At 50.3% G+C, this 19,580-nt stretch overlaps 1 protein-coding gene across 1 annotated transcript; it reads right to left on the reverse strand.

Annotated features, from left to right (window-relative positions):
• Positions 1–1,808: 1,808 nt before the first annotated feature.
• CRABP1 (cellular retinoic acid binding protein 1) lies at positions 1,809–9,667 on the reverse strand. Its single transcript, XM_032174392.2, has 4 exons — positions 9,517–9,667; positions 8,794–8,972; positions 6,406–6,519; positions 1,809–2,107 (listed from the first exon to the last, which is right to left on the reverse strand). Exons 1-4 carry the CDS (start codon positions 9,584–9,586, stop codon positions 2,057–2,059), a joined length of 414 nt encoding a protein of 137 aa, XP_032030283.1. The 5' UTR covers positions 9,587–9,667; the 3' UTR covers positions 1,809–2,056.
• Between the last annotated feature and the right edge of the window lie 9,913 nt (positions 9,668–19,580).

The following is a 19,580-nucleotide window of genomic DNA, read 5'->3' on the forward strand; positions in this document are numbered from 1 at the left end:
GGGTCTCCTGGCCTCACTCTTGCCCAAACACTGTTGGATGGCCCACTCTGACCCAGCTTTGCTGAGAATCCGTGTGCTTAGTGTTGGGAACAGGCTCCCCAAAATCTGGCCATAAACTGGCCCCCAAACTGGCCATAAACAAAATCTGTGTAGCACTGTGACATGTTCATAATGGCCATAACGCCCATGGTGGAAGGTTGTGGGTTTACTGGAATGAGCGCAAGGAACACCTGGCCCAGGAACCGCTTAAAGGCATTCTTTTTTTTTTTTTTTTTTGAGATGGAGTCTCGCTTCTGTCGCCCAGGCTGGAGTGCAGTGGCGTGATCTTGACTCACTGCAAGCTCCACCTCCTGGGTTCACGCCATTCTCCTGCCTCAGCCTCCTGAGTAGCTGGAACTACAGGCGCCCGCCACCACGCCCGGCTAATTTTTTTTGTATTTTTAGTAGAGACGGGGTTTCACTGTGGTCTCGATCTCCTGACCTCGTGATCCGCCCGCCTCAGCCTCCCAAAGTGCTGGGATTACAAGCGAGAGCCACTGCGCCTGGCCAAAGGCATTCTTAAGCCACAAACAATAGCATGTGTGATCTGTGCCTTAAGGACATACTCCTGCTGCAGTTAACTAGCCCAACCTATTCCTTTAATTCGGCCCATCCCTTCGTTTCCCATAAGGGATACTTTTGGTTACGTTAATATCTATAGAAACAATGTTAATGACTAGCTTGCTGTTAATAAATACGTGGGTAAATCTCTGTTCGGGGCTCTCAGCTCCGAAGGCTGTGAGACCCCTGATTTCCCACTTCATACCTCTATATTTCTGTGTGTGTGTCTTTAATTCCTCTAGCACTGCTGGGTTAGGGTCTCCCCAGCTGAGCTGGTCTCGGCACTTAGATGGCAAGGACAGAAGCCAGGCAGGCAATGTAAATGAAGCAGGGGCAAGGATGGGGTCTAAGGGGAAGCAGAGGGTATGAGTTCTGTTTAAAAAGGGGGAAGCTGCCTGGCCAGTTGTTACCCTGTGGGAATGTAGGTCTGGGGATGCCAGATTTTCCCAATTTTTCATTTAAGGAAATAGAGATTCAGATTATGTGAAATCTACTGATTTTCAAATTTAAAAGTCAGCAGCTATGTGGGTTGTTGTCTATGTGCATGTTCGGATCCATTCTCTCCCTGACCACAACCTGGGAGGGTGACCCTTGTGAACAGCACTGTCTTCCCTGCCCTCTCCATTCCTATTGGATTTGGCCAGTGGACAGAATAGGTAGAGATTGAAAGGTGGGAGATTGGGATATTTATCTCGCTTGTTCCAAGCCAAGTCTCCCCTGACCCCATAAACACTGGGGTCATGGTTTTGGCAGTGGCTCCTCTCCTAGGTTATAGCTCTCATGGTCTGGTGACCCCTCTTTCCCTTCTGTCTTCAGGCCTGGGGGTAAATCCCTCCACTGCTTGTCTTTGGGTGCCTCCCCATCCTTTGCTGGCTCTATTCATCCTGCCAGTATAAACAGTCCCTTCATTATGAGCTCTTCCCTGTTAACCCCTTTTAAATGTGCCCTTTCCTGCTGGGAACTACGGATACCAAGTAATTCAATTGAACAGCCACACTGGGAGGTGCAGTCACACCTGGATCTGCAGTCTGGATCCAGCCAGTCTGCAGAAGCCCAGCTTGCAACTGCTGATGTATGCTCAAAGCCCTACACCGAAGCCAGCAGGCCAAAGCCGAGAGTACCACACAGACCAACACAGTGCTAAGGACAGTAGGTACACAATAACTCCCATGTTGAAACTGAAGAGGCAAACCAAAAAAGGGAAAAGGTTGAGACACGTCTAACCAGTTTAATGACTTCGAAACCATGCAAATGCCAAACTATGGAGCACTAGGGATACAAGAAGCACCAAGGCCTTTGGGGCGGGGGTGGGGGACACTACAACATTGTCATGGGGAAAACGGGATCACCTAATACTGGTAGGGGAAAAGGGCAGTTCACCGGCAGCTCAGAACTATGACATATTCCTCAGGGGAGCCTGCATCCCTTCCTGAAAGTAGGAGCAAGCCAACTGCCTTCACTCTCGGACATAAATTCTGGTGCAGACCACGTCATCGGCGCCGAACGTCTGCAGAGAAGAAGAAAAGGAAAACCAATCAGTGCAGATGCCTGTGCAAAAATGTTTAAAGCATATCACTAATAAGGCCACTTATTGCCCTGTTAAAAACTCTTTGTAACAGACATTCAATTTCCTGTGTGTGCGCTCAGGCTAAGCATTAAGGGATATTTTTTCCCCCTTAAGCGCTATTGGCAAAGAGGTAACCAGAGTATAGAATTATGTTATATACCATTTTCCTTTGCTTCTGGAACCTGTAAAATGCTGACATAAGAAATGCCAGGAGTTTGGGTTTTAAAATTAAACTGAAAGGGAAAGAATGTCACAATGGACATTTCTGAAGTGGCTCTGTCTCTTTTCAAATGACTTCAAAATAGAAAGAAGCTCAAGCAGCTGGGGTCATGGGGCCCAGCACTCACCAGCCAGTTCTGTTCCTTGCTTTGGAGAAGGAATAGAACTGCTTTCCAGGAAGCAGTCATCTAACCTGGGAGACAGGCTGAGATGCTGTATATGTAATACTCAAGTCACCTGCAAGCTAGAAAATTGGTCTCAGCTGCAAAAGCACAGCATTGGCATCCAAACCCAGCTCTGCAGCTCACAGCTGGCTAAGCTTGGGGCAAATTTTTCCTCTCGTGGCCTATTTGGGAAAGGGGCAGGTAGGGGCTGGTGTTGAGGAGAGGGGTGGAATTGACAAGATGATCATTGCAAAGGCTCTTCCAGCTAAAATTCTATGGCTCTTTGTTTGTTTACTGTAGGGAGGACACGAATCATTGCACAGATGGAGGAGGACATTTTTCTGCTGGCCTCTGAAATGATATTGCCCATAAGTAAACTGTCGCAACTTTCCCCCAAAACTAGCAATTACTCACAGGCCTGCTCTCCTGGGCCTCTCACAGGCAGTTAGAGCAGGGAAAGCAATATATATGTTAAAAAAAAAAAAAAACAAACGAGAAACAGAAATTCTCCAGTCTGTAAACCTGATGTGAGTATGTTTGTTTGCAAATGTACATTTATGTGCCAGAAGGTCCTTATCTTTCAGATTCTCAAAGTGGCCTGAAATTAAAGAGATGTTAAAACCACTAAACGAGGCATTTAGCTATCCTATGATCTTTATATTCTTACCCTGCCCTCTTAGTTGGTCATGAGATGCTCTCAGAGAACTTATGCTAAAACATTATCCTGACACGTGCGCTTCAGGGAAATACTTCCGGTCCTTAGTGACTGAGGAAGCAGATGCCCATCACTAGCTTCTTTACTTTTTGAGATAGCCTTACTCTGTTGCCCAGGCTGGAGTGCAGTGGTGTGATGTCAGCTCACTGCAACCTCTGCCTCCCAGGTTCAAGCGATTCTCCTGCCTCAGCCTCCCAAGTAGCTGGGATTACAGGCATATGCCACCACGCCCAGCTAATTTTGGGGTATTTTTAGTAGAGATGGGGTTTCACCATGTTGGCCAGGCTGGTCTCGAACTCCTGACTTCAAGTGATCCACCTGCCTCAGCCTCCCAAAGTGTTGGGATTACAGGCATGAGCCACTGCACCCAGCCACTAGCTTCTTTTCATGCTAGGGATCTGCTGACCAGACTGGCAATTATACCCACTCCTGGACACTTTTGTCCTAGCCTCTTCTCTATTAGGAAGAAATGCAGGTGATTCTGCACGCTAGGGGGTGTGGGGCTTGACTTTCCCACCATAAGTCTACCTCGCAGATGTCTGGATGCCTGAGAACCATGTTAATTTTCAATAATTCTTTGAGTTCTACAGCCACGGACTGTCAAATGGCTGCCGGCATTTGGGTAGTTAATGCTGTACCCTGGAGAAACTATTCTCACTAGCTGACAGCTCTCCCCAGCTAACACATAGCTTCATGACATGAGAAGAAATCGCCGCATTTCCAACCACATTTGAAGTGCCCTTCTCAGCCTGCAGACTATGCTTAGAGGTTCCCGACAGAAACTCCGTAGAATATTCCAGAGTGGTTTGTGGGAGTATGCTCAGTTTTCAAAGGAAGGCAACTTATAGCCTGGGGGCAATTTACTGTTGGCGCTGGGAGAGCTTATTTCAACTTAACTAGAATAATTGCCTCTTGTTATATAGAGACTGCATCTCTCTGCGTTTTAGATTTATTAATGATAATAACTCTTGAAACAAAAGCCCTCATTTCAGATCCAAAATGCCAAGAGTTAATACTCCCTTTCCCTTTGAGGCTTGTATATATGTTTGCTGTGCCAGGGAAGGATGCAGGGATAGAGCTGAAGTTGGGAGGAGGGAGGATTTGAAAGTGATGGGGCCCATCTAGCAGAATTTGGCCTGTGACTCCAGCTGCTCGTATACTACAGAGGTTAATAAAATCACTCTTTCTCAGAGCAAACCGATCCTACTGAACCCTCAGCTACATTCTAAAACTCTAAAATCATCTCCCTCTTTGCTGTCTCTGGTACCAGTAAAACATATACGCCTTTTCTCCTAAATTTCCATGTCTCAGCCTCAAATTGCTCCCCCAAGCCCAGCAAGTATCCTTTCCCGGGAAACAATATTAACCAGGTTGCAAATTAAGCAGTCCTTTCTCTGAGAAAGGAGAAAGCATGTTAAATCATCCCAGGGAAGGACAAGAGGAGAGAGAGAGAAAGATCAAGCAGTCTCAGTTCAAGTAATAGCTCAATTTAGGGTCTTCTTGCAGAATAAACATGTAATTTCAAGGCTGAGAGGGACCTCAGGGATATCAGACTTCAGCTTAACCCCTCATTGTATAGCAGGGGGAAGAGCTTGGGAAGGGAGGGCCCATGCTCAGGTCACACTGCAAGTCCTTTCCTAGCATCCTTCAGCAGGCAGTCTCCTATTCACAACATTTCAAGGTGACACTCACTAAGATGGAGCAGAGATTAACAAAATACCTAATGGAGAACAAAGGATGTAATTTCCTGGTTACCCAAAACAGCTTTCCCCTTTTCTAGTCTGGAAGAAAAGGGTGGTTGCAAAAACCTTAATTAGTTTTTTTGTTTTTGTTTTTAATTTTGAGACAGGGTCTCAGCTCTGTTGCCCAGGCTAGAGTGCAGTGGCACGATCACAGTTCACTGCAGCCTCAAACTCCCGGGCTCAAGTGATCCTCCCACTTCAGCCTCCGAGTAGCTGAGACTACAAGCATGTGCCACCACACTCAGCTAAGTTTTTTTTCTTTTGTAGAGACAGGGGTCTCACTATGTTGCCCAGGCTGTTCTCAAACTCCTGGGCTCAGCCTCCCAAAGTGCTGGGATTACAGGTGTGAGCCACCAATCCCGGCCCAGTTCTGAAACACAAAGGGAGAGTGAGGGGGATTGTTCTGCCCTCGGCCTTCCTTTGTTCTCTACCTAAAAAAAGGGGAGGAAGTGTGTGCTTAAATTATAGAGGTTTCTAATTTGGCCTCACTAGGTAAGTTTTGTCTGGCTAGGAGCAGGTGTTTAAAATGTTTTCGTCTGAATACTTTTTTTTTTAGAGACAGAGTCTCTGTCGCCCAGGCTGGAGTGCAGTTGTGCCATCTCAGCTCACTGCAACCTCCGCCTCCTGGGTTCAAGTGAATCTCCTGCCTCAGCTTCCCAAGTAGCTAGGATTACAAGCATATGCCACCACGCCCGGCTAATTTTGTATTTTTAGTAGAGATGGGGTTTCTCCATATTGATCAGGCTGGTCTCAAACTCGCAACCTCAGGTGGTCCACCTGTTTCGGCCCTGCAAAGTGCTGGGATCTGAATACTTTTAAGGAAAAGCCTACCTTTTTTAGTTCTACAGGGGTTTATCTCTCCACACTGTGTTATACTCAGACACTTCCCAAATTAGCATTCATTGCCTGGCTCCCAAAGGCCATTGGAGTTTGCAAATCACAGGTAAAAATGTTCTCTAAGGTTCTGAGTGCAGACGTGATAAAAATTACTGAAACCTTTTCCAGCCAGCAAAAGGGGGAATGAGAATGAAAAAATATCCCTTCTGCCATGTGAGCGTGGGGACCTCATAGAGCCTAAGCATTCCAAGCCTGATGAGAGGGGAGCTTGGCTTAAAGCATGTCACCGCCACTGGGATGTATTAGTGTGGATAGTGGCAAGCACTCCAGCCTGTCTCTAGCCCCTATTCCCCCCTCTGAGCCACTCCTCTTTCCTGTCAACCATTTAACAATGATTTCCTCTGACCTGAACTGTCATCTCGGGTTTTCTGCTCTAATTTTAATCCAGGGCAAATGATGTCTTTCTCTGAACGGCCGAGTGAGGAGGACATATTTGTGGGGCCCATCTCGGGCCCCCTCTGGGGGAACTTCAGGATTATTTCAGGGTCAAGGGTTCCCTACCAGGATAAGTTCATCGTTGGCCAGCTCACGGGTCCAGTAGGTTTTGGGGCCATCTCCTTCAAGAAGAGTTTGCGTGCAATGGATCTTGTTCTCATTCTCCCAAGTGGCTAAACTCTGCAGGCGGGAAAACCATTAGTGACATTAATTAGAGTCTCAGCAGCGGGAGCAGGGGCAACAATGAGCATTGAAAAATAATTGCTGTGCAGAGAATCAACACATGGTCCCTGTCAGCAGGCCACAGATTCTTCTCCACTGAGCCTTATGAAGTCCAAATTCAGAGTGCTGGTCACAGATTTTATGGGGTATAAATACACCTTGTATAACACACACACACACACACACACACACACACACACACACACACAATCTCTTACTGAAGCAGCAAGGCCTTAGGCATGCTTTACATCTCTAGGAATAAAATTTAGAGCATGAAATGATTCATTTATACAAAAATTAGCTACCCCTTCAAACAATTTGGATTTTATTTATTTTTATTCATTTTTTTTTTTTGAGATGGAGTCTCCTTCTGTTGCTGAGGCTGGAGTGCAGTGGCACGATCTCGGCTCCCTACAACCTCCAGCTCCCAGGTTCAAGCAATTCTCTTGTCTCAGCCTCCTGAGTAGCTGGGATTGCAGGTGCCTGCCAGCACGCCCAGCTAATTTTTTTGGTATATTTAGTAGAGATGGGGTTTCACCAGGCTGGTCTCGAACTCCTGACCTCAGGTGAACATAATTTGGATTTTAAAAGCAAGAACCTTCACATCAGAACCACAAGATTTTACGACAGTTAAGACACCAAGTTTGTAACCACATCTGTCACCAGCCTATCAGGAGCACGATGCCCTGCACGGATTTTGGGATAGGAACCTCATCAGATGTAGTGCACCCCTACACTGATAAACCTTGGTGTCTTTGGCTCTGAGGGTTAAAATACTGCCACTTTCCCGGTTACATCCCTTTAGAAAAAATTTAAAAAGCAAATCAATCTGAAAGGTCTTCATGCTTTTGGAGGTGGGAGGCAAAAGGAGGAATTTCCTGAAGTTTTCCCCAGTGTCTGCACAAAGCTAAGTGTGGTACAGCTGGGCTGGGGGGTGGGCGAGAGCTGAATGTGCACATAATCAGTTTTTAACTAACACATGGGACACATTCATTAGGCAAGGTGTGGGGGGATGGGGGGGTGCATAAAGCCCCACTCTCCCGGCTGTTGTGTGAACTTTTAGTTTTTTTTTTTAAATCAGAATTACCCTTTCTGGCAGTAGCCACCATTGGATGTCCCCAGACTGAGCCCTGCCTATTGCCAAGCCTCCTCTCTTAGACTCCCAGCCCTTCACTCTATGCTGTCCTGCTCTTTGTTTCTGCAGTGTAGTTTAGGCTTCAGATCCCACCCGCTCCAAGCGTGGAGATCATTTCCAGGCTATGACAATTCTGGAGCCAAAGATTGCCTCCTAGATCAGCCTGCTTCTGGGGGGCTTTGTTCCTTTGTCCTTCCAAGCCCAGTGCCCAGAGAGTCCCATTCTGAGATCAGACCAGGGACTGCTCAGGAAAGGTGAAAGAAACAAATTTCCCACTCTCTGGAATGTTACGACTTTTTTCTTTAAAAAAAAAAAAAAATTAGAGAAGGGGAGGGAGACATTCTGTCACTTTTTAACTAAGTGGTAGCACCAGTGATTATTTTTCCATCTGGTTAACCTAATGCAATTTTTGCTCATGCAAAAAAGGAATGTCCAACCCCTTGCTTCAATCCACCGGTTCATCCCTGGGCCGATGTATGGAGAAATAAAAAAAACTCTTGCCCTTGAGGACTCAGAGAGGGCAACTAGTCCATTTTCCCAGCCAGAACCTGCCTTGCCTTTGGAAAGACTCCGCCGTTCCTTTAAGGAACCAGGCTGAGGGCGGGAAGGAAGAGGTGACGGGGCCATCGGGACTGCTAAAACTGGATCCAGAGCGTACCCAGGCGGCCCAGGGACCCGGGCGGGCGCGGGGGATACGGCGGGAAAGGAATGCAAGAGCTGCCGCTTCACCTGCGACAGAGAACCTGGCGGCTCCTGCAACCTCCTCCTCCTCCTGAGCCGCCTGCGCTTGGCGCCGCAAACCGCTGCAAAAGCCACTGCTGGGAGCGCGGCGCAACCCAGAGCCCGCTCTTCAAGCGCGACTGTTAGCACCCCGGGAGGCGGCTTAGGGATGGGGTTAAGATGGAATGAAGGTAATACTTTGTCTTGAGCCAGGGGCAACTAGGATGCACAAACTCCCTCTGCAAACAACCAGTGTACACACCCTGCAAGGAAGGCGCGCCACAGGCTGCAAAGGGAGACTTAGGTTCCTCCAGCAGCAGTGGGCCATGGGCATGGAGCGGGGACCCGGGGACGCTGTACTGGCTCTGGGGCCTCACCCTGCACTTGCGTCCGTCCACGGTCTCCTCCTCAAAGCCTTCTCCGACCTTGAAGTTGATCTCAGTGGTGCGCACCGTGGTGGATGTCTTGATGTAGAATTGATCCCCGTCCTGGCGGATCTCCACGTGCGGCTTGGACGCAGCCGCTACGGCCACTTTCCTCAGCATGGCGTTCACACCTGCGCAGGGTGCACCACAGGCTCGGGTCACGGGGCCTCGCCGCCAGTCTCGGGACCGGTCGGGCACTGCTCATACCCTAACTTTAGAAAGGGGCCTTAAAATTGGTCCACTCGTTTCCCCGCCCTCGCCCTTGTTTTCGAGATGAGAAACTGAGGCACAGAGAGGGTAAGCGACTTTCCTCGAATTGCACAGTGAATTCGTGGCAGAGCCTGGTCTCAAATTTGAGTCTCCAAATTTAATTCCCTGATCCTCCTTGCTCTCCAGTAATCTCTCCTCGCTATGATCTAGCACGAGATAAAGTCCGCACCATCGAGGAGGGCGCCAAACATTCAGCAAACGTTCGCTGAACGCGTGGGTTCCGGGATCTCTACCAGCTTCTCCCAGACCCGGTGCGCCTGGGAGACAAGGCGATCTGTTGCCCCGGGGACTCCCTCCTGCCTGGGCTCCCCAACTTCCACCCCCTCCAGGACCGGGGCACTTCCGGGACCAGGGCACCTCCGGGCCGCATCTCCCCGTCGGGGCGCGCCATCTGCACCCACTTACCCAGTGCCTTGAGCAGCTCGTCGAAATTCTCGCTGCTGCGCATCTTCCAGGTGCCGGCGAAGTTGGGCATGGTGGCGGTGGCGGTGGCGGCGGCGGCAGGTACGGACAGCGGCGGCGCAGCGGGCACACTCGAGCTTGCAAGGCGGAGACTGGCGCTTTGCGCCCAGCGCTGCGCGCCTTGAGTCACTAGGAGAGCGCCCCCCACCCCGCCGGGCTTCTGGCCCCGCCCCGCCGGCCCTGCCCCCGCTCCCCCGCGGCCCCTGCCCGGTACGCGCTCAACTCCCAGCCCAGTTGTGCCTCAGCCTCCAGAGGTACGGGCACCCGCTCTCCAACTGGGGGCGCCTCCACCTCCCTCAGGACACCCACATCCGGCTTTAAAATGGGTGGTGGGAGAGGTTTAGCTGAAACAAGATTGGCTTGGAGGGGATAATTGTTGAAGCTGGGCAATGTGGACTTGGGTTATGATTCTACTCTTCTATTTTTGAATATGTTTGAAAATATCCATAATCTAAACTTAAAGTGGATAGCGAGCGGGGCCATCAGGGGATGGGACCCACTCTTTTTTCACCTCCGGTCGAACCTACTGGGTGTGCCCAGATGGTGTCCCTTCCCTCCCAGTCCGGGATCCTATTCTGAAACCCTCTCCCCGCATCCCCACGCCCCCCACAGGACCTATGCGGAGTGAGTGGCAGGAAACCGCAACCCCCATCAACACCAGCTTGGGCACTGCGGCGCGAATCCTCCTGCGGCTGCGGGTGCTCCGCGTTCCGAGTGCAGGACGGGGCCAGACCTTTGTCAGGGCTCAGGACAAACTGTGGGTCGAGAGGCGTGGACTGAATGAGCTCCAGAATCTGGGCTAGGTGCGGCCTGTTCTGCAAAATCGTGAGGCTTTGCACTCTTCGGGCAGGCTGTGAGGGCCAAGGGGAGGAAGGCTTCTCCCTTTGCTCCCAAATAACCTAAACATCACAACCTAAAGTCCCCTCGGTGTTTCCACTAAGGGAGTACAAACACTTCACCATTACCCTTGTAGCTCTTCTCTGTACATTTTCCTTCCAGCTTTTTCCCACTATTTTACCGTCTGCACACCTCAGCCAAACTGTACAACTCAGGATTCTAGAACGTGCCATGCATTTTATTATCTCTAAGCTTTTGCCCATGCCATGGCCTCCTCCTTGAATGCCCCTTTCCTCATCGGGTTAATCAAATCTTGCCCATTCACCAAAGCCCATCCTTATGCTCTCTGTTTTGTGAAATTCGGTTTCCTAATAAACTGTGATTATTTTTCTCTGAATTGACAGGATTCTTGTCTGGTCCTGCTCTTGTTCAAGTCTTCGCTGTGCTATAAACTGAACTCCTGGAGGGCAGTGATCGTTTATCCACTTGTCCTCCCTTCCTAAGGCTTAGCCAGGTGGGGCTCGATAACTGTGCATTGATTTGAGAAGGATGTGAGTGGTGGCCTAGGGTGAACATTCCCCCAGGACCTTGGGGAATCTGTGCTGAGTGCCTACTGAACAGGGCCCTGGAAACTTCTGGAGGTGGCTGGGGCTGGGCTCCTGCCAGGAGGCCCCGAGGAGCTGTCTAAGAAAGTAGCTGAGGACAGGAGAGGGGAGTGGGGCCATCACCAGCTGGAAAGCGGCATGGGCAGGGCCGGCATTCTGGACGTGACAGGGCCATGCACTCAGAAGGGCCTGATAGTTAGATTGGAAAATGGAAAAGCAGGAATGCTCTGCTGTTGCCAGCTTGAACGTCACTATATATATATATATATATATATATATATTTTTTTTTTTTTTTTTTTTGAGACAGTCTCGCTCTGTTGCCCTGGCTGGAGTGCAGTGGCGCAATCTTGGCTCACTGCAACCTCTGCCTCCTGGGTTTAAACTATTCTCCTGGCTCAGCCTCCCAAGTAGCTGGGACTACAGGCCCGTGCTACCACGCCCAGCTAATTTTTTGTATTTTTAGTAGAGATAGGGTTTCACTGTGTTAGCCAAGATGGTCTCGATCTCCTGACCTCGTGATCCGCCCTCCTCGGCCTCCCAAAGTGCTGGGATTACAGGCGTGAGCCACCGTGCCTGGCCCCGTAATACTTTTTGAACAAGGAGTCCTGAATTTTTATTTTGCACTGGGATCTGCAAATTAAGTAGCAGGTCCTGGATGTGGGAGGCAAGGGATGCAGCTGCCATAGAATCAAACCCACTTCACAGAGGGTCGAGTGTCTCTCCAGTGAAGGGGCAAAACAGGAGTGCCACTCAGCTAATGCAGGCCTCCACCCCCATCCAACACTCCTCCCTAAGAAGGCTTCAGCCATCTAAAGGGCAGGACTGGGGAGGGACAGGGGCAGGAGGCTGGAGGAGGGCAGCAAGGTTGGAGCAGCATCCTAGTTTACAGCCCAGAGAGACCTTGTGAGGATAGTCAGAGGGCTGTGGATGAGGCACAAAGGTGACAGAGAGCTCTTGCAGCAAAGGCATTGGGTGGACAAAGAGGGAAGAGGGAAAGAAGAAGGTGGGGGAGGGAGTCAGAGAGAGAATGGGGCAAGAGGGGCCAGATGAAGGTGTCCACTCCAAAAGTTGGCGATACCGGGACAGGACAGTGGTGCTGTTCTGCAGGCACAAAACAAGGGCGGGAGCAGGGTCCAGGAGTGAGGAGGGCACAGCCAGTTCAGCAATAGAGTGGGAGGTAATCCCGGAGTCCTTGTGAGCCCACTCTCCTTGTTTTTAAGACAGGGTCTGGCTCTGTCGCCAGTGCTGGAGTGCCTTGGTGCCATCTTGGGTCTCTGTAACCTTGCCTCCTGGACTCAAGCAATCCTCCTGCCTCAGCCTCCCAAGTAGCTGGGATTACAGGCACGCACCACCGTGCCTGGCTAATTTTTGTATTTTTAGTAGAGACAGGGGTTTGCCACATTGCCCAGGATGGTCTTGAACTCCTGAGCTCAACCAATTCGCCCCCCTCAGCCTCCCAAAGTGCTAGGATTACAGGCATGAGCACCCAGCCTGCTGTCCTTGTTAATGGAAGTTTAGAGGTGACCAGAGCAGACAGGAGGGGCCAGGACTTCTCAGAAGCCCCAAATCTCATCAGGTGGCACATGGAAATGGGAGGGCAGGCTGCTATCACCTTCCTGGCTACTGGGGAAACCCCAGAGCCAAGAGGACCACAAAAACATCACCATCATGGCTGGGCACGGTGGCTCACACCTGTAATCCCAGCACTTAGGGAGGCTGAGGCAGGTGAATCACCTGAGGTCAGGAGTTCGAGATCAGCCTGGCCAACATGGTGAAACCCCATCTCTACTAAAAATACAAAATTAGTCAAACACGGTGGTGTGGCCCTGTAGTCCCAGCTACTCAGGAAGCTGAATGAGGAGGATCACTTGAACCCAGGAGTCCCAGGTTGTAGTGAGTGGAGATCGTACCACTGCACTCCAGCCTGGGCAACAGAGTGAGACTCCATCTCAAAAAGAAACAAACAAACCAACAAATAAACAAAAAAAGCCACCACCATTGTGGTGTTTCTGTGGATCCCGAGCAGGCCCCCTGCTGGGCAAAGACCCAGCTCTTGGCCTGGGTCTTCAAACAGATGGGCAGAACCATCTGAAATGCTCTGACCTCCCTGTCTTCTCTCCTTCTCTTCTTTTACCCTTCCATTCACTAGCCTTTCCTGACCACCTCTGTGAGCCAGGAACTGGGCGCACCTCTGAGGACAGTGACCACTCAAGATCCAGGTCCTATCTTGAAGGTTCACTGTTTACACAGGAGGAAATAACCTAGAAACTCTGTGATCACCACATGGGCTAATAGTGCCTGAGTGGCAGGCACTGAGCCCAGCCTGGGTTGAACCTTGGGAGTGGATCCAGAGGGGCTGTGAGAGTGAGCGAGTACAATCAGAAGAACAACATGTGCAGGGACAGGAGTTGTAAACACGTGCGGGGGCAGGGTTATGTGTTTAGGAACCACGTATCTTTTGGGCTGGCTGGAGTGCATACCTTGAAGGGAGCAAGGTAGGAGGTAAGACAAGAGATGAGTTGAAGGCACTCTCCTAAGGTCAAAGGGTCATGAATGAGGTGTTCCCAGGTGGCCATACAGAAGGATTTAAGCAGAGATGAGCCATGGTTCTACTGCATATTTGGAAAGTTGCCACCACCACAGTGTGGAGAATGAACGAGAGGAGACAAGCATATTACCAGGGACGCAGGGAGGAGGATTTTGCCCTGAACTAGGCAACAAGCGGTGAGGTCGGCAGTGGGTTAGACCACAGTGGTTCCCTAAGGCTAGTCTGTGATTTGAGTCAGGCATTACAGCAGCCTGGGGAACTTTCTAGAAATTCAGATTCCTTGGCCCCAGCCCAGGAGATTTGGATCCTGTAAGTCATAGATAGGGCCCAGGAAACTGTGCTGGTAAGTTTTCCAAGTGATTCTCCTCGCACAGCCAGATTGACTTTACAATATGTCAGGACTGGTAGGGGTGAGGGAAGTGGGAGCAAGAGGCCAGAATGACTCCTAGATTCCTGGGTGGTGCACTTGGTGGTCTCATTTGCTGCTATAGGTAACACATGGATGGCAGATGAGTTTTATTTGGGAAGCGTTGGGTTTGAGTTGTCTGGGTATCCAGGATCCAGTGGGAAGTGTGGTTTTGGAGTTCGAGAGAGAGGTCTTAGTTGAAGACAGGGATGGGGGTCACCTGTTTCCAGCAAGCAGTTGAAGACATGAGTGTGGATGAGATGTGTAGAGACAGGACACAGAAAGAGAAGAGCAAAGGGCCAAGGGTAGAGCTTGGAGAATCTCAGCATTTACGGGTCAGATGGAGCAGGTGAGCGCTGAAGGAGGCAGGAGGGGAGAAGGAAGAAAACCAGAGGGTGATGTCCTCCCAGTCAAGGAGCCCAGCATTATTTAAAAGGAGGGATTGGCTGGGTGCGGTGGCTCAGGCATGTAATTCCAGCACTTTGGAAGGCCAAGGTGGGCGGATCACCTGAGGTCAGGAGTTCAAGACCAGCCTGGCCAACATGGTGCAACCCCATCTCTACTAAAAATACAAAAATTAGCCAGGTGTGGTGGCAGGCACCTGTAATCCCAGCTACTTGGGAGGCTGAGGGAGGAGAATCACTTAAGCCTTGTGGGTGGAGGTTGCAGTGGGCCAAGATTGCACCACTGCACTCCAGCCTGGATGACAGAGTGAGACTCCATCTAAAAAAAAAAAAAAAAAAGGAAGAAAAAGAAAAAGTAGGGATGGACTAACAGTAACAACTGCTCCAAAGAGGTTCATGGAGGCAAGGGCCACCAAGTATCCCCTGGATGAGCAGCAGGACAGTCTTGGTGACTGTAGCCAGAGCAGTTTTAGGAGGTGGTGAGGTCTGAAGGCAGGATCAACACGTTGAGTTTGGAAAGGAAAGCGTGAAATTGGAATCAGAAAATGTAGACAACTCTTTTGAAAAGCGTGACTGTAGGGGAGGGGAGAGATTAATTGGAAGTTATGAGAGGAGGTAGCACCAAAGGACTATTCAGAGTTTTGTTGTTTGCATTTCAGATGGGAGGGATTTGAACATATGTATAAGGTGAAGGCAGAGACTAAAGAAAAGACAGAAGGTGCAGGAGAAATAGAAGATGGACACAAGTGGTAGAGATGGGACAGGAGAAGACCCAGAGTGCAAGTGGAGGTGTCTGCCTTCCAGGTAAAGGAACCAGAAGTTAAGGTGTTCCTGTCTGTGTCCTTTCCTTTCTCTGTGAAGTAAGAGAGGAGTCTTCTGCAAAGAACGAGGGAAAAGTTGCAAGATGGGGCTCTTGGAGAAAGCTTGGAAGAGCCCCTTCTGAAAATAGGAGAGGTGACTCAGGGTGCACAGAAACGATGCTCCCACCTCCCTCACCAGGAAGGGCTTCAGGAAGTTTAGAGAGCAGGACAGGGGCTGGCTCCAGATTTCACAGTGGAATGTGCTTTTCTCCCGCTGATCTGGGACTCCAACATATAGGTGATGGAATAGTGGGCATATGAACTGATGCAGAGACAGAGAAGAGCAGAGCAACTGAGAGTGATGGCAGGAAGGGGTTGAGGTGTAGGACCAGGAGTTCTGGGCAGAAGAGGGATGGAAGCTGAGCCAGGACAGGGCTTGGTAGGCAGGGAGAAAATGGAGGAACTCAAAGGCCTGGAAGTCCTGTGAGGTTGAAGGATTGGTGTGCTGGGGCAGGAAGGTGGGCATGGTCAGAGATTAAGATACTGCAATTTAGGATAATGATAAAGCCATCTTTAAGATGTGAGTGTATATTATAAATCTTGAAGAGGGCCATTGGTGTGCACCATTTCCTAAACATATTCAGTCTTATATCTGGAGAATCTTGTAGGACTCGTGTTTCATAAAACCCACTTCAATCAACTCTGATAAAAGATAATGGGAGCTGCCAGGCACAGTGGCTCATGCCTGTAATCCCAACACTGGGAGGACAGGGTGGACAGATCACTTGAGGCCAGGGGTTTGAGACAAGCCTGGCCAACATGGCGAAACCCCATTTATACTAAAAATACAAAAATTAGCCAGGTGTGGTGGTGCATGCCTGTAGTCTCAGCTACTTGGGAGGTTGAGGCAGGAGAATCGCTTGAACTCAGGAGACAGAGGTTCCGGTGATCTGAGATTGCACCACTGCACTCCAGCCTGGGTAATAGAGTGAGACTTTGTCTCAGAAAAACAAACCAAAAAAAAGGTAATGGGAGCCATGGAAGGTTTTTAAGGAGAAAATGACTTGGTCAGATTGCATCTTAGACAGATCTTGCTGATGGCCTGCATGGAGGATGGATTGAAGGAGAGTGAGAGCTGATACATGGAAAGGAATGAGGAGTCTCCTGCAGTGGTCCAGGCAGGAGATATAGAAGGTTAAAGCTTGAGGAGGTATGAGACCTGAGAAATATTTAGAAAGTAAAATATTTATTTCTAGAAATATTTAAAGTAGGACAAGTAGGACAGATTAGAGGTTGGAAGCGAAGGGTAAGGAGAAATAGGTGCTGAGTTTCTAGCTTGGATTTGACATGGAAAGTGAGACCAACCTAGATGGTGGTAGACAATTTTGTAAGGAGGATGCTGATTGCCAGCTTGGATATAATAGCTTTGAGGCTCATGGGGACAAACAGATGGAAGCGTTCAGAGCATGAACTTCAGTGAAGCAACAGGAGGGAGTGTTCTGGAAGGCCTTGAGGATGAGGGAGTCAGTTTGCCACAGTCTAGGAACCCTAGAGAGAGAACCCATGGAGTGAAGGTGTAGGGTAATGTGAATCACCATGACATTTGAATTTGGAAATACTGAGGCTTCAGAGTAGAGCACTGATAGCAGAGTGGGAGGCCTGGGGACAAGAGCGTGGAGTGCCAAATGGAATTCCGGTGGTACATGGTCTGGGAGCTTGTCAGTGCCTGCCTGGACAGCTAAGGACAGGGATCCGACTTTGGGCCCTTCCTGCTCAGCCCAAGGAGACTTGACTGGCACTGGCCAGTAGGCAAAGGTGACTTATTGGCTGAACACAGCCACACAACTGTCAGTTAATTCCATGACTGGGATTCTAGCACATTGCAGGCTGTTTTGTGTGTATGGTGCATGCTCAGGCACACGTGTGCTTACTTTCAGGATCCCCTTATTGTTTTGGCTGGAAAAGCTGATCTTTGAATCTCTGGAACTTGAGGCCAGGGGTTTGAGACCAGCCTGGCCAACATGGCGAAACCCCGTCTCTACTAAAAATACAAAATTTAGCCAGGTGTGGTGGCGGGCACCTGTAGTCCCAGCTACTCCGGAGGCTGAGGCAGGAGAATGGTGTGAACCTGCGAGGCGGAGCTTGCAGTGAACCCACGAGGCAGAGCTTGCAGTGAGCCGAGATCACGCCACTGTACGGCAGCCTGGGTGACAGAGCGAGACTCCATCTCAAAAAAAATACAAAAATTAGTTGGGTGCAGTGGCTTCAGCCTGTAGTCCCAGCTACTCGGGAGGCACGAGAATCGCTTGAACTCAGGAGGCAGAAAAGACTTTTTTTTTTTTTTTTTTTTGAGGTGGACTTTCACTCTTGTCGCCCAGGCTGGAGTGCAATGGCACGATCTCAGCCCACTGTAACCTCTGCCTCCAGGGTTCAAGTGATTCTCCTGCCTCAGCCTCCTGAGTAGCTGGGACTACAGGCACGTGCCACCACACCCAGCTAATTTTGTATTTTTAGTAGAGACAGGGTTTCACCATTTGGCCAGGCTGGTCTCAAACTCCTGACCTCAGGTGATCCGCCCACCTTGGCCTCCCAAAGTGCTGGGATTACAGGTGTGAGCCACTGCACCTGGCAAGACTTCTTGGAATGAAGATCTGTGAGTAGATGCACTTACTCACCCACTCACCATGTTTGGAGGGAATGCTATGTGTCAGGCATGGGGTTTAGAGGAGAAAGGACATGGCCCAAGAATGGGAACTCACAGGTCGGTAGGGAAGAAAGACACACCAAGATAAAGTCTGGGACAATGTGGTAGTTGCCACGAAGGGGGAAAGGGGAAGCATTTTGGGAATTCGGGAGAGGGCATCTAACCCTGGCAAGTTTGGACTTCCCAGAGAATATGACATTAAGCCTAAGCAGGGCCCTGAAGGATGAACAAGAATTTAACAGGCAAACAAAGGGGAAAGGGCATTCTGAGCAGAGGAAACAGCAGGGGCTCAGAAGGGAAGCTGAGCAGGGCTCTGAGGCCTCTTGCAGCTCCAGTGAGGGACAGTCTGCAAGGAGCCTTCTGGAGAAGGGACTTCCCTGGCAATCAGGTAACCTCACCTTAGAATCCAGGGACCTCAGTCTGGACCACTACTTCCTCTCCCCCAGCACCCACCCAAAAGGGTTTTCTCAGCTGGCTGCAGTTGCCTATAGTGTGTGGCCAGTTCCTGGTATTTCCTATCCTGATATGGATTTCTCAAGGGCAGGAGCTCAGGCCTGGGCCCTCTCTCCAAGACCCCTTTGTTCTCTGGCTGGCAGCCTAGAGTCTGGCTCCCCCCTTTGCAGACCCCATGTTGCCAGCCCCTCCCAGGCCACTGACCTGCATCCCTGCCTGGGACATTTCTGCTGAGTACAGCTACTTTTGCCTGGAGGCACGCCAGAGCCTCAGACCCCCAGGGGCCCGCTGGCCCAGGGCCCCACGCCCTTAGGCAGGCTGAATTCATGCTGGAAGAATGGGGGTCAGAGTTCAGTCCCCGAAAGCTGGGGGCTCTGAAGAGGGTCCCAGTGGGGGTCTTTAGGGCAGCTCTTTGTAGTGGGGGCTGGGGCCACCATGCCCAGGACAATCTGGGAGTCAGCAAAACAGGACAAAGAATAGCAGGGTTCCTGGGGAAGAACGGCATTTGGGCTGCACTTGCCCTTCTTGGTGGGTTTCTTTTTTTTTTTTTTTTTGAGACGGAGCCTCTCTCTGTCGCCCAGGCTGAAGTGCAGTGGCCTGATCTTGGCTCACTGCAAGCTCCACCTCCCGGGTTCACGTCATTCTCCTGCCTCAGCCTCCCGAGTAGCTGGATCTACAGGTGCCCACCACTGCGCCCGGCTAATTTTTTGTATTTTTAGTAGAGACGGGGTTTCACCATGTTAGCCAGGATGGTCTCGATCTCCTGACCTCGTGATCCACCCGCATCGGCTTCCCAAAGTGTTGGGATTACAGGCGTGAGCCAGGTGGGCTTCTTTTAGGTTAATGGAGTGGAAGGAGCACTGGACTGGGAGTCAGAGGGCAGACAGCACCAGGATTGAAGGAGTCCTGTGGATCATGGAGTCTCTTAGTAGAATAAAAACAAATAGCTAGCATTTATTGAGCTTTCAATATGTGCCAGGCACTGTGGCAAGCGCTCCATGAGTATTCATTCATTTATCCCTTACCACTGTCCTGTGAAGTGGATACTCATTTCTAGATGAGGAGACTGAAGCACAAGAGGCGAGGTACCATGCCAAGGTCACTCAGCTAGTGGGAGCCAGAGCTGGGAGGTGGGCCGAGGTGGGCTGACCCCAGATTTATGCTCTTAGTTTATTGTACAGAAGGGGACCTGGAGGCCCAGAGAAGGGGTGCCTGGGCTCAGGTCACGCAGTGGAGCAGGGAGTATCCCT

The sequence above is a fragment of the Hylobates moloch genome, unplaced genomic scaffold (genome assembly GCF_009828535.3).
Source record: "Hylobates moloch isolate HMO894 unplaced genomic scaffold, HMol_V3 SCAFFOLD_14, whole genome shotgun sequence".
Lineage (NCBI taxonomy): Eukaryota > Metazoa > Chordata > Mammalia > Primates > Hylobatidae > Hylobates > Hylobates moloch.